Source organism: Myotis brandtii, unplaced genomic scaffold, assembly GCF_000412655.1.
Source record: "Myotis brandtii unplaced genomic scaffold, ASM41265v1 scaffold12322, whole genome shotgun sequence".
NCBI classification, from domain to species: domain Eukaryota; kingdom Metazoa; phylum Chordata; class Mammalia; order Chiroptera; family Vespertilionidae; genus Myotis; species Myotis brandtii.
Genome location: NW_005354302.1, coordinates 1 through 14,564, shown reverse-complemented (window position 1 = coordinate 14,564; position 14,564 = coordinate 1). Strand labels below are relative to the sequence as shown.

At 42.6% G+C, this 14,564-nt stretch overlaps 1 protein-coding gene across 2 annotated transcripts in view; it reads left to right on the top strand.

Annotated features, from left to right (window-relative positions):
• Positions 1 to 10,207, top strand: part of LOC102262635 (tripartite motif-containing protein 5) — a 15,153-nt gene extending 4,946 nt beyond the window's left edge. Inside the window, exons 2-6 of one of the 2 annotated variants that reach the window (XM_014533937.1) lie at positions 4,761 to 5,246; positions 5,805 to 5,900; positions 6,532 to 6,762; positions 8,341 to 8,363; positions 10,056 to 10,207. In XM_014533937.1, the coding sequence (XP_014389423.1) occupies positions 4,827 to 5,246; positions 5,805 to 5,900; positions 6,532 to 6,762; positions 8,341 to 8,363; positions 10,056 to 10,170 (885 nt within the window). In that variant the 5' untranslated portion in view covers positions 4,761 to 4,826 and the 3' untranslated portion in view covers positions 10,171 to 10,207. The remainder of the gene's footprint in view (positions 1 to 4,760; positions 5,247 to 5,804; positions 5,901 to 6,531; positions 6,763 to 8,340; positions 8,364 to 10,055) is intronic. The other variant, XM_014533938.1, reaches the window with a different exon arrangement.
• The last annotated feature ends 4,357 nt before the right edge of the window (positions 10,208 to 14,564 follow it).

Genomic DNA, 14,564 nt, shown 5'->3' with positions numbered 1-14,564 from the left:
ACCCTATGACTCTCTGGTGTCCTCTCCTGCTTTAGAACGAGTTCTGCATTATTTTACACATTCCCTTCCTCTGTTATTATATTGACTCTTTACTCACTTTTCCCTTGCATGCTGCTAAGAAGAGGAGTTAGTAATTTTTCAAAAGGAAGTCCATCTTAATCTCACCTTTGAGCAATTTGTACCTTGATCTCTGTGTTACTTAGATTTTGTTGTGTACTTTCTTTTCTTCCCTCATCTCATAGATGATGTATCTATTTTTTATACTGGGGACAAAAACCATATCTGGTGTATACTAACTGAATGCTCAGGGGCTATTCCAGGTCCCTCAAGACAGGAGAAAGTAATTTTTTTATTAAAATCACAATAACAAATGAATTCACCTGTCGTATAAAACTCTTAATTTCTATAGAATGCACCCAAATGACTTCTTTGAGAGAAATTGACCCAGCAGCTAGCGTCAACATAATTTGCAAAAGTCCTATAAGGGATTTAGCCAACATCCTTGAAACCTCTCCTGGTCAATAACCATCATTAAAAAGGTGAACCTATTCTTGGCATCCTTATACTTGGGAAACTCAGAAAATTGCAACTCTACCTATTCCTCTATATTCAGGTTTCTGTCTTCTACCCCACCTCTTTCCATCAAGGTTTTAATCTGTACCACATTAATGAACTCCCCCAAGAGTTCTAGCACTCAGGAGTGGTGGCCCTGCAAGGGGAATGAGGCATGGGCCCTCTCCTGTCAGCTCTGGCAGCCCAGCAGCAGCAGGGGGATGCAGCATGTACACTCAGGAGCACTGACAGGTTAGAGGGAAATGGAGCCCTGCAATGGCAAGATAGAGGATGGAGCTCTAATGCCACCCCCACCCCAACATCTCTGCCTCAGGCGAGTCCAACAGGCTTCCACTCCTCCAACAGGAACGAGATCTCCTTCACACATGGTCTAGGCAATTCTCAAACCTCTGTTTTTGAGTGGGTCCTAGTGCAAATACTATCAGTGCTTCAAGTCCTGTGCAGGAACCCTTTAAGAGAGGAATCTCCTGTTCCCTATACCTCTATGGTTCTCCTGGGCATAAGCCTGGGGATAGGGCTGGTGCACCCAGGAGCTTTGAGGGGATAGAGGGAGATGCAGCCCTGTTCTCATAAGGTAAGGGGTGGAGCATCAGTGTTGCCCCAGCCCCTGAGTCTCTGACTCAGGTGAGTCCAATAGGCTTCCACTCCTTCTCAGGAGAGGGATCTCCCTCACACATGGTCTAGGCACATCTCAAACCTCTGCTTTTGCATGGATCCTGGGAAAGTCCCATAAGACCATTAGGTCCTCTGCAGGAGCCTTTAAGAGAGGAATCTCCTGTGCCCTACACCACCAAAGTGCTCCTGGGGATAATAAAAACTTTGTTGGTTTTTGAAGGCAGGCATTTTGTGGGATCAGGACTCTGGTGCAGGTCTGCGGGGAGCCTGATGTGGGTTACAAACCCTTAAGTCCTCAAGGATGGGCTTCACATTTGTGATATATTTTCTGTGCACACATCATTCATGTTCCCATATTTATCTCCCTGCCTGCTGTGGAGCCCTGGTCACTGCTTAGGTAGTAGTGGGGTCAAACTCCATTGGTGAGGACTCAAGCTCTTCTGCACTTTCCTCTTCTGTGTCCTGTGGCAGCAGCTGCTTTGACCTTATCTCCTTGTAGCCCCACCATAAAAATAAATTCTGCAGCCCCAAGGCAGAATGCATGCTCTTTTCCTCTCTCCTCTACAGGCTCCTGGTGGGTCTCAGGATTTGTTGGATCTTGGATAGGATGAGAAATATTTGGAGGCTCTTACACCTTGTTTGGATTATGCTGGAGCCATAAAATGATCTGTACCACCATCTCTGCAGCCAGAGGCTAACTGCATATGGCCTCTGGGCTGTTTTCAGTATCTGGCCCACTAGCTAGAATACACTTCTGTTCTCCTTCAGCCTCATTCCTTATCAGGTTCCCTTCATGTACGATGGACATGGCATTAGTAGACAGTGTTAGTGGGTCTAAATTCCTCTCCATGCAGCCTTTATAACTTTTCCCTCTGAGCACAGAGCAAAGGAAAAACTTATCTCATAAAGATCTTCTTTCTTTAACCTTCAAACTTTGGCAACCATCAAGACATGGATATCTACTGAGATCTTTTCTTTCGTTGTTTATTGCTTCATAGTCCTATTTACTTGGAGTTCCTTAGAGAATCCTGAGCCTAAACTGTATCCACAGGGCCATATTGAGTCCAGGTGGGAGAATGAGCAACACTGTGTCACCACTCTATAATACCTTCCCTAACAGACCACCAGCATCCTTTCTAATTTAAATGGTCATTACCATCTATGTGACCTGGTAATGTAAAGCTGAGCTGGAGATACAGGACAGGAGACTGGGCATGCTGACATTGGCTACCTTAGCTGAGCTATTAGTGATGATCTTCTCAATGCTATAGAAAGTACTTCATTCCTGTTATCTCTCAGCCTTTTGAGAAGCCAGACTTAGTGGATGTGTGAGAAATCAACAAAGGTATGTAAGCCTAGAGCTAGAGTGCAAATTATGTTGTGAAAGCCAGTAAGCACAATGTCCAAGGGCCTAAAAGAGACAGAGGTGGCTAAAATGTCACAATCCCCTTATGGATATTGAAGTCTAAGCTTGTTACCTGGCACTTGAGGTCCATGGGAAGTCCTCCTAGTCCAATGCACTTTCCACATCAGTCTAATTTTGCTATCAACAATGTGGCCTTGAAGGCAGCAGACCCTCCACTTTATTATAGCCTCATGAGTTCTCCAGAAACAAAAACAAAAAGCCAACTTATTAGAAGAATTAGCCAATATTACCTCTATGGGAATAAAGAGTCCAGGCTTGATGTTGCCCTTTTGTTACAAAGTATATAATAGAACTGCCAGTCTTTTTTTCTTACCTAGTCCTATGTTTCACTCTTACTCCCTGCTCCCCATTCCATCACCTCCTTGTCCTGAAAGCTATCATCATGTCTCCTTGGAAGTTGTGCTTATATCCTACTCATCCTCTCAATTCTACTGAATCTATCTAATATTCCATAGCCCAACACTGATCATTCCTTTTACTCTTGGAAAAGTGTCTGAAATGTTAGAAAATTGGTGAATTGTCAAAGGGCCATATGTCATTATCACTACAGGCTCATGTGATACCAAAGGCCTAGCAGTTTTCTCACACCAGCGACATTGGCATTTTCAAAATCAGACAAGGTGGTGTGTCTTCAATGAACAGGTCATTTCCTTTACCTGATACTTTTTTTTCTCCCCCATATGCCATATTTCCATAAGATTCATCTTCTGGTTTAATCTTTATGTTTTCAAGTTAGAATTTCTGGATAGCTCTTTACCTGTCCCCATTATTTGATTTCCTAACACACACATTTCTCTATTATTGTTTGTCACATCAGCTTGCATATAATTTGCTGTACTTTGCAAGTGAATGTCAGGGTCATAGTGGTTTGAACTCTCTGTTCAGACTCATTTTTTGTGTTTCTGGGTATTAGTATTAGCATGTAATTTGTAGTGATGAAAAATTAGTTGAGCCCAGCCAGTGTTGCTCAGTAGTTGAGTATTGATCTATGAACAAGGAGGTCATGGTTCCATTCCCCGTCAGGACACATGCCCAGATTGCAGGTTCGATCCCCAGTGTGGGACTTGCTGGAGGAAGCCTATCAATAATTCTTTCTTATCACTGATGTTCCTGTCTCCCTCTTCCTTCTTCTCTAAAATCAATAAAAACATATATTAAAAAAAGAAAAATTAGTTAAATGACCTTGCCTAATATTTTGAGATTTCTTTCCAAAGACTGATATCTATTTCATCTGAATTTCTAATTTTTCAGATATGTTACTTGCATAATTCTAACGTATATTTATCCTATCTTTCTTTACCATCAACATACATACACACTATGAGGCTCCTATCAATGTCATTGGCAAATTTCCAGGAAAATGTGAAATGTTACCATTTATCAACACAAGAATCCTCAGAATTCCTATGTTACTTGTTTCACCTTTGATTAACTCAATAATGTAGGAACAGACCCCTGATGGGGACCTTGAACATAGTAGGTTCACTGAAACTCTGTGTATTGAAGATAAGATCCTTGTAAGTCACTTACTATCTCTATGTACAGATCTGATAAAGGGTTTGCTCTTGCCAGGTACACACAGTGTCACATATCATGTCGAAATAATAAGAGAAATCTTTTTAAACACGCAGAAAATGATGGCAATCGTTACACTGTAAATAAGCAAGTCAGAGCAGGTCTTTCTGATAAAGGAACATGGAAGGAGATTGTTGACTGAAGTATGAGAATGAATCCTACTGATACCAGGGGCAGCATTGCCTGCTGAGAGATGAGTGGGTGTAAAAGCCCAGACCCACAAGTGGTTTGGTGGGTTTATTATTGAGGATGTGCTTGGCAAAGGAAAGAAGAAGAAGGAGAGATGTTGGGTCACGCAAACATCTTTTCTTTGTATAAAGGGCCTCAAACTATACTTTTGTTCAGTAAAAGTAAAGATCAATAACAACCATTGCACAGAAAGAAATGAAATGTGTCATGTTAAATTAACTAAAGTATTTACAATTGCCAGGTCACCGTGATCCTTTCTCTGTCTCTCTACCTCTTCTTTTATGTCCCTATATTTGTTCTTTCCCTGTCTTTGATTTCTATACAATTAACAATATTTATTCCCACTGTTCTTACTCTACCCCGTTTTAACCTTTCCAATCAGGCAGAGATCAGTGAACAAGAGGAGCCTCAGTTCAGAACAGGTAGGAAGGAACAGGGACCAGCTACGATGGCTTCAGGAATCCTGGTGAATATAAAAGAGGTGATGACCTGCCCCATCTGCCTGGGGATCCTAACAGAACCCATGAGCCTGGACTGTGGGCACAGCTTCTGCCAAGCCTGCATCACTGCAAACAACAAGGAGTCCGTGAATGGCCAAGGAGAGAGCAGCTGCCCCGTGTGCAGGATCAGTTACCAGCCTGAGAACCTGCGGCCTAGTCTGCATTTGGCTAACATAGTGGAGGTGCTCAGGGAGGTCAAGTTGAGCCCAGAGGAGGAGCAAAAGAGTGATCTCTGTGTGCACCATGGAGAGAAACTCCTGCTCTTCTGCAAGGAGCATGGGAAGATCATTTGCTGGCTTTGCGAGCGGTCCCAAGAGCACCGTGGTCACCACACCTTCCTATTGGAGGAAATTGCCCAGGAGTACAAGGTAATAGACTGGGATGGAGGAAAGACAGGGCAGAAAATAGCACTTGATGGCAAATCTTAACTTTGCATTTGACTATAATTATATTGCCACCATAACCCTGAGTCCTGTGTTCACTTTTCTTCCTATGCCCACCTTCCAAGACCTGAAAGACATTTCTGTGCATTCAAATGATGAGCAGACTTTAAATCAGAAGTAGACATTTTTATACCTTGTGCTAATAGGTGGAGGGTTGGTGCACAAGCAAAGCTGTCATTGTCCCTTTGGACAGGAGAGTGAATCAAGACCTAAATTCTTTCCTTACACAGGATCAAGTTTTTTCTTCTAGGGCAAAGAGAGCTAGTCTTCTCTTGACATAGTAATGGTGACTTCTATCATCTGAGTCTTAAAGAACACATAACCACATCAGATTTCCTTCAAATCACAGATTCAAATTGTCATTTTGCAGTTTCTATAAACTCAAGTCTCTTTAGAGATCAACCTGATTTCTTCCCCATTTGTCCTCTCTTCTGATGATAAGAAAACCCAAAGCTTGACCCTGATGTGATTCCTCTCTCACAGGAGAAGCTCCAGAAAGCTCTGGACAGTCTGAGTGCAAAGCAGCAGGAAGCTGAAAAATTGAGAGCTGACCTTGAAAAGGAAACAACTTCCTGGAAGGTAGGAGGAAACTCTTCCTGAGGTAGCTAGACAAGATTCTGGGTAGGACCTTGGGTGTAGTCAGAAGGAGCTCCCTGTCTTCTTGTTCCCTGGCAGTTGATATGTCCAGATTTATTGATTAGCCATTCTTCATCCTTTCCTTGGTAGGGGTTGGGCAGAATATAAATCTGTTACAAACTAACACAGATATTTATAGGTTAGTTATTCTCATGGAGAGATTATCTGGTGAGGAAGGCTAGTGAATTCTGTGTTCATGTCTCTGATTATTTTGAGCCTTTAACTCTTTCAGGGGAAGACGGTTGCCAACAGTTCATGTCTTTGATGTTCAACATTAGGCAGAGGTTGGGGGTGAGGGTCAGGGGTAATGCTGGAAGGCATGACTGCCCTGAGAAGCTCTGTGAGAGCTGAGCTACACCTTGGTGTCTCATTTTGTTTCAACAGTGCAGACTTGAGGCCATTATTTTTGGATGTGATGAGAAGAAATAATAGGAAAAAATCAGCCTCCCCATTAATTGTTCCTGTGCTTGCATCTCCTTTCCCTCTGAGAACTTCCAAATCAAATACTTCTTTTTCTGGCTTCCAGTCTCTTCCTGATAGCCTGAGTCCCTCTCTTTCTTTTCCATTCCTGAAGGATCTAATAGATAATGAAATCCAAAGTATCCAGGATTATTTTAAAGAACTGAGAGGTATCCTGGACGGTGAGGAGCAGAAGGAGCTGCAAAGGCTGGAGAAGGAGGAGAGAGATGTTCTCAGTTACCTGGCCCAGGGTGACAGTGAGCTCATCCAGCAGAGCCAGGTGTTGAGAGATCTCACCTGGGATCTGCAGCGTCGGTTGCAGGGGTCAACAGCAGAGATGCTGCAGGTAAGACTCAGAAAGAATCATCAGCATCTGAATTTGAGGAAAACAAAGACTCCTCAAATGATTTCCATAACCTCTGATGTGTGGCTGTGCTGTTTGTGGTGGTGATGCTGAAGTTCCTTTGGTCTTGCAGTAACCGTTCCTTGCATCTATTTCAGAGGTTATGGAAATCATCAAATGCATGAATAACAAGGGAATATTTTATTTTTATAACTAGAGGTGCGGTGCACAAAATTTGTGCACTGGAGGAGTGTGTGGGGGTGTCCCTCAGCCCAGCCTGTACTCTCTCTAATCTGGGACATCCCTCTCACAATCCAGGACCGCTGGCTCCCAGCATCTTGCCTGCCTGCCTGCCTGATTGCCCCTAACTGCTTCTGCCTGCCAGCCTGATCACCCCTAACCACTCCCTTGGCAGCCTGATCTATGCCTAACTGCTCCCCTGACCGCCTGATTGCCCCCAACTGCCCTCCCCTACAGGCCTGATCCCCCAACTGCCCTCCCCTGCTGGCATGGTTGACCAACACTGCCCTCCCCTGCTGGCCTGGTTGCCCCCTCTGCACTCCCCTGCAGGGCTGGTTGCCCCCAACTGCCCTCCCCTGCCACCCCAGTCACCCCTAACTTCCTTCTCCTGCCAGCCAGGTCACCCCCAACTGCCCTCCCCTGCAGGCCTGGTCACCTCTAACTTCCCTCCCCTGTTGGCCTGATCGCCCACAACTGCCCTCTCCTGCCTGCCATCTTGTGGTGGCCATCTTGTGACCACATGCAGGCAGACATTTTTGACCACATGGGGGTGGCCATCTTGTGTGAGCACATGACAGTCAATTTGCATATTACCTCTTTATTATAGAGAACTAGAGGCCTGGTGCACAAAACTTTGTGCACTCGGGGGGTTGGGGGGAGGTCCCTCAGCCCGGCCTGTGCCCTCTCACAGTCTGGAACCCCTCGGGAGATGACCATCTGCTGGCTGAGGCCTGCTCCCCAGGGGATTGGGCCTAAGCTGTGTGCCCTCTCACAGTCTGGGACCCCTCGGGGGATGACCATCTGCTGGCTGAGGCCTGCTCCCCAGGGGATTGGGCCTAACCTGGTAATCAGACATCCCTCTGGCAGCCCGGCAGCCCTCAGGGGATGTCCACTTGCCATGGGGAGCAGACCTAAGCTGCAGTCGGACATCCTTAGCGCTGCTGAGGTGGCAGGAGAGGCTAATAGTTAATCAATTTACATTTGTGTTGAATAAATGAGCAAACCATGAATTATTCAAATCATCTCATGAAGAGTCTTATGAACATGGGGAAAAATACCAGGACCCTCATGCTTTTCTTATAAATATGTCTCAACTCCAGGTACTGGAAGCTCAAAGTATTCTTCCACAAGCGTCAAAGTTGTTTCTATATTTTAGAAAACCTGACAATTGTTCATGAGTCTTCTGAAATTATACACCTCGGTCTTTTTTTAATTATTTTGTTCTCACATTAGGACCATCTCTATTCCCACCAGATCATGGGGTTGCTGGGTATGTGATGAAGCTTTGTAAGTGAGGAGGACTATTACTTTTTTGACTCATGTTTTCTCTTTTGTCCCTAGGATGTGAATGGCATCCTGGAAAGGTATGTGTGAAAGATGAACAATGAACATTTTGTCTTGTAAAAAGAGGTTTAAAGCCATTAAAGTTATCTTGTAGTTAATTAGAATAAAATATTGCTCAGGGAAGAACAAGCTGGTTGTAGGTTTATCTTGAATTTCTGTTCACATATGGTTTGAGTCTTTTATAACTACTGAGAATGAACCAGATTTTATGGTAGGGAATTTAGATGGGGAGAAGTTGCCGAGTTTGGATTAGAAGCAGTTAAACATAAGATGTTGCAGTATCAGGCCCATGTGACTTCATTAATTTTGTTCAATCAGCATGATTGTATCTAAGTCAGATTTCTGCAGTTCATAGGTGATGGATTTATTGTTGGAATGTCATGTTTTCTTCAGATCCTAAGCAGCCAGAATTTGAGACAACTCAGTTATATTCTTTTTATGTTACTTATAGTTTCTCTTTCTTCCCTAGGATGTGAAAGACACTATGGAAAGGTATGTGTGGAAGATCAGAGATGGTCTTTTTGTGCTGTAAAAAGTAGTTTAAAGCCATTAAAGTTAGAATAAAATATTGCTCAAGGCAGACAAATTTAGATGTAGTTTTATCTTAAATTTCTGTTCACACATGGTTTGTGTATTCCATATCTATTGAGGATGAACCAGCTTTTATTTAGGCAATTTACTTGGGAGGAGTTGCAGAGTATGGATTAGTAGCAATTAAACATCAGATGTTGCAGTATCAGACCCATCTGACTTCATAAATTCTATGCATGCATCATGCCTGTATCTAACTCAGATTTCCACATTTCATAGGTAATGTATTCACTGTGGGAATGTCATGTCTTCTTTACCTCAGAGGCACCCAGAATTTGAGACAGCTTCTTTATATTTAAATGTCTTCTCTGGGAATATAAGATATGGTTCTCTTTATTTTCCAAAAGCTGACTTGAATATCAAGGAATATTTTGACCTTGGGGAAAACCATTGATCCATCTTGTACTATATTTTAAAGTTAGAATGGAAGGACATCATCTTTGTATCTAAATCTGAACAACTACTTGGCCGCACTAATCTCTTCCAAGCACATGAAATTCAGACCACTGTTAGTATAGTGTCTATAATGTCTTTTCCAAGTGTTACATTTTTTCCCCAGAGCAACTGAAACCTCAGATACTGTTCCTGGGGCATCCCCAGTGGGGATTAACACCGAAAGGTCTTGGTTCTCTCCAGAGAGTATTCCCACCAGGAGCTAGGTTCTGCAACCTTCCTTTCTTGTCATAATTCTGGGAATCTACACCCATGCCATGGCTTTTCCTTACATTAATTTATTTCAAGGTACCAAACTTTGTATTTTAAAGAAATCCACTTTTGTATATAATTTCACATGATTTTTAGAAGTTAGAGAGGGAGAGGATATTCACTGTGAAAGGAATAAACTGTGCTTCTGAGAGGTATACTCCTTCCCAAGATCAAGCAAAAGGCACCGGGGAAAGTGGACCAAGCACAATTTTTCTTGCTCTAAGTTCAGAAGCCTACCCTCTAGTTCCTCAGTGGTCCATGAAGGGGCTCTAAGTGCCGAGGTCTCCTCTCTTCTTTCTCAGGGGTCTGTGAATGGGGGCTCAAGTGTTCAATAGGGTGAATGGATACAAATCAATGGTTTTGGAGGACAAAAACTGCAGAGGTGTGGAGATATATTTTTTTTTTGTCATCCCTAGGAGTAAGACCTTCACTCTGAAGAAGCTAAAAACTCTCCCCAAGAAACAAAGGAGAGTGTTCCAAGTTCCTGATCTGAGAGGGATGCTGCAAGTGTTTAATGGTGAGGATTTCTAGAGTGAGAGGGTATCTGTGGGTTCTAGTTATGATGGTGGTTAAAGAGGAAGAAGAATTCAGTTTCTAGGTCTGGGTAGAAGAGGCAAAGGAAAATGGATATTATGTGCTGACTATATGGGCATATTTACTGGGGAGTGGTCAACTGCCTTGTGCACCTCTCATTCTTCCTTGTACCACCTTACATAGACACCAGTCTTTCCCCTGATCTGGAGAGAAAATAGATTTTAATGTAGACTCTTTTGCTTATATTTTATATTATGAATTTTTTCTAATTTCAGAACTGACAGAGGTGCGCCGCTACTGGGGTAAGTAGAAATCACAGTATCATGAATCTACCCTGTCCTCATCTTCTTTTAGAACATTGCATTTCTATTCGGTCTCTTTCCTAATACAAATAAGATCTTGGGATAAATGTAACATGAGGCAAATTGTACATCCTACTGATGAAGGAAGGATGTTTAAATCAGAAAAATCAGAAGGCAACAAAGATAAGATGGTGACAGTGATGAAGATAAACTGAGTTTGTTAGATCCACTCAAGGAAAAAGGCTCTACACAGAAATGGATGAGGGTGTGAGAGGTTGTTAAGATCCATGTTTTCCTTCCAACACACATGCATATATTTCTGCAATGGTATACTGCTCCTTAAAAACTAAAACAAGTTTTTTCCAGTTCCTACTCATTTTATTCTGATGATCTCTCTTGCAATGTCATAAGTAATAGTACATAATTTTCCTCACACAACACTGTAATTTTTTTTTACAGCAAACGTGACCCTGAATCATCAGTCAAATGTGCATGGGAGAAAAGTGAGAGGTGTCTTCAGTGACTATTATCAGATAGCACATTGGCCATATGAGAGAGAAGATTATGGTGTCCTGGGATTCCCTTCTATCACATCAGGGAAGCATTACTGGGAGGTAGATGTGCCACAGAGTCAGGACTGGATTTTGGGGGTATGTAGCAGGGAATACCCTGTCTCCACTGGGATAGATATTTGGGGCAATAATCAGCCTGTTTGCTCACAATATCAACCTAAAAATGGCTACTGGGTTATAGGGTTACAGAATTATTCCCAATATCAGGCTTTTGTGGATTCTTCCTCCCCCAACCCCTCGCCCTTAACCCTGTTCCTGACTGTTCTTCCCCATCGTATTGGAGTTTTTTTAGACTACACGGCCTCCACTATCTCATTTTTGAATATCACAAACCATGGGTTTCTCATCTATAAATTCTCTTCATGTTGCTTTAATCAGGAAATTTATCCATATTTCAATTCTATGAAATATCCTGGCTCCCTGAAACTGGTTTCTCCAAGCTCTTAAACCTCTCATACTCTCACTCACTTCTGTGTAGAACCTCTTTCCCCGCTGAGGGTCTGCCCCCAGCCACATAGGAGGCTCAGAGTAGGCTCTGTGTGTGTGTGTGTGTGTGTGTGTGTGTGTGTGTGTGTGTGTGTCTGCTGTGGGCCTGCCCCCAGCCACACAGTAGAGGGTTGGAGCAGGCGCCCTTCTCTGTTGATCTCTCAGGCTCCGGGCCTCTACTGCTTGTTGTACTCCCCCTTGAGCTGTGGCCAGGGTAGGGTGCTGCCTATAGGCAGCCGTTTCCTGCTCTGGGATCGCTGCGGTGACCTAGGAGCAGGCACACACGGGAGCTGCCTGCAGGCAGCCCTTTCCTGCTCACCACTCGCTGGATCACCGGGGCACCGGGGGTCAGGCTCTGCTGGGTGCTCCCTGTGGGCAGCACTTTCCTGCTCTCTAATTGCCATGGTGTCCCGGCTGGGGGCGGGGCTTAGGCAGCACACGGGGGTCCCGGCTGGAGGCGGGGCTTAGGTGGCGCAATTGCACCGCCTAAGCCCCGCCACCCAGGGCTGAACACAGGGCCCAGTGGTGGCTCATGCTGTCCCGACCTGCCTGCAGTATGCAAATTAGCCGCCATCCTTGTTGGTGGCTAATTTGCATATTGTGCTGAGTAGCCAATGGGAGGCATAGCGAAGGTACAGTCAATTACCATCCTTGGCTATTATTAGATAGGATTCATCAAGGAGAGAAGGAGAAAATACTATAAATAATATGTACCAAGAGTGGAATTTTTGTGTACAGAGTGTTTGAATTCAAGTCCAGTCTATCCAAATATGCACAATGAACCATGAATAAAATACTTGAATGCTGATTTTATTTTCTTAAAATAGTCCTGGAAATAAAACCTACTATAGTTAGAATCATTGTGAGAAGAAAAATGTCATTCAGTGCATAACATCTGTCTCAACTGAATAAACATTTTCCCCACTAATTACTGAGAAATATAAACTATGTCAGTGTCTCATTAAACAGGTTTTTGCCTTAAGGGCACTTGGGTAGTTTTTACTGAAGTTTCATGTTTCAGATCTCAGATACCTCTGTGCTGCTGTCTACACTACTCCAGCTCTGCCAGTGATAGATAAGTCTCTGTGTGTGAGTGTGTGTGTGTGTGTGTGACATTGAACATTTTATTATAATTCTACTGTTACTATTACATATTAGTTCTGATCAAATAAACTTAATCCTAGAATATTATATTTCACATTTGTAAAAATATATATATATGAGTTGTCCTTGAGGTATTATTGTGGTAATTAAACAACAGAATCTTTTTAATAACCTCTGTCATGGCTAGTACATAATTAGTAATTAGGTATGCTGTTCTCTTACTGTGACTACAACAAATTATTTTAAGAATACATATTAGTTTAGCTTACTTTCACAATTATTATTCTACTTTGTTTTAAGAAACAAAGTAATTTGATGAAAGAATTATAACTTTCTTTAAATTTTAGTTAATTAAAAAATAAATATTTCTGTACAGTTTCCTAGTTAATATTTCTCATTTTTCTACAGTAAATATATGTCATTGAAATTGAAATTTAATTTGGGTTATATTTGTTCTGCATTAAAAAGTTCTTATTGCCCTCTCCAGTTTGACTTTTGGCCTGCAGACTGAATGGCTGCTAGTTTGATTCTGGTCAAGGGCACATACCTTGGTTGCAGGCTTGATCTCGGTCCCAGTCAGGGCGTGTGCAGGAGGCAACTAGCTAATGTATCTATCTCACATCGCTGCTTCTCTCTCCATGTCTCTTCACTTCCCTTCCACTCTCTCTGAAAATTAATGTGTAGAAAATATCCTTGAGTGAAGATTAAAATTTTTTTAAAAAGTTATTATTCACAGAAATACAGTAGTGTAACCAGTACAATTGTGGGATTTCTAAACAACTGTGTAGGTAAGTTTCTGTTGCCAGGCCAGCCTTACTTTTGCAGTGAGGTGCAAGTTTTAAAGAACAAAGAAAAGCCAGTTCTTCTCCTCCAATGAGACAACAGGGACATTATTTCTGCAATGGATATTCCCACCAATCCAGAACTTGTGGAACCCCTTGTCTTTGGCATTTTTATTCCCAAATCTTTTTCCAAAGAAGTAAAAGTTAAAATAAATAAATAGATTAACTAATTGATTAATTAAATGGTTCTCTAATGAATTATTAGCTGCTCTCATCCCTACATGTCCATAGGAATTTCCAAATGACTCACATTGGATGATCTTTGATATAAAAAAGAGTTGCAGTGAAGTATGGTAGCAATCATCTCAAGTAGAAACTGTAGTTTAACTTTTACCCTGCTGTTTGGCTTCTGTACTTATTTGCTTTGTTAACAATAGAAAAGTTTCTTTGATTTCCTGAATTCTATAATCATCCTATTCGATTGAATGCCTTATTGATTGTAATGTGAATATCCCATCGATTGTGATCTTACTGGTTTTAGAACGGAAATTCCTCTGTACCTGGGAACCAGGACAGCACAATTATCCCAAGACCTGAGGGTTCCAGATAATGTTTCCCTGTCAACTCTGTGGTCCCGAGACCGGAGGGCTCTAGTCTAGATAATGTGTTTCTGTCACCTCAGTGTGTCAGGGCCAGCCTGACAAGGTTGAGCCGGGCTGAGGCAGGGAGGTGGGAATTGAGAAAAGAAAGAAAGACAGGAAAGCGGGATCGGGATCTGCAGTGAATGTTCATGCAGACATTGGTGAGATCCCAGTCCAGTCTTCTGAAACAGAAAATTTCTTGCTCTTGAGGAAGCAGTATACGCAGATTTACTGGTTTTTAGGTTCAATGTATCTTATGCCCTAAGAAACAGCCAGATTTTTTGTCAAGTGTTTGTCCCACTTTCCATTCTCAGTGGATAACAGAGAACAGGATGATTTGGGGTCTGGTGGTAAATGGGGAGATATTCAGTAGAGTTATTTTTGGTATATTTGATCTACAAATTTTCTGACAATTGAAGGGGAGGGGTGGGCTCCACACATGCAGTGTTTTATGTGGAGTGCACATGAATAGCTTAGGACAGTGGTCGGCAAACTCATTAGTCA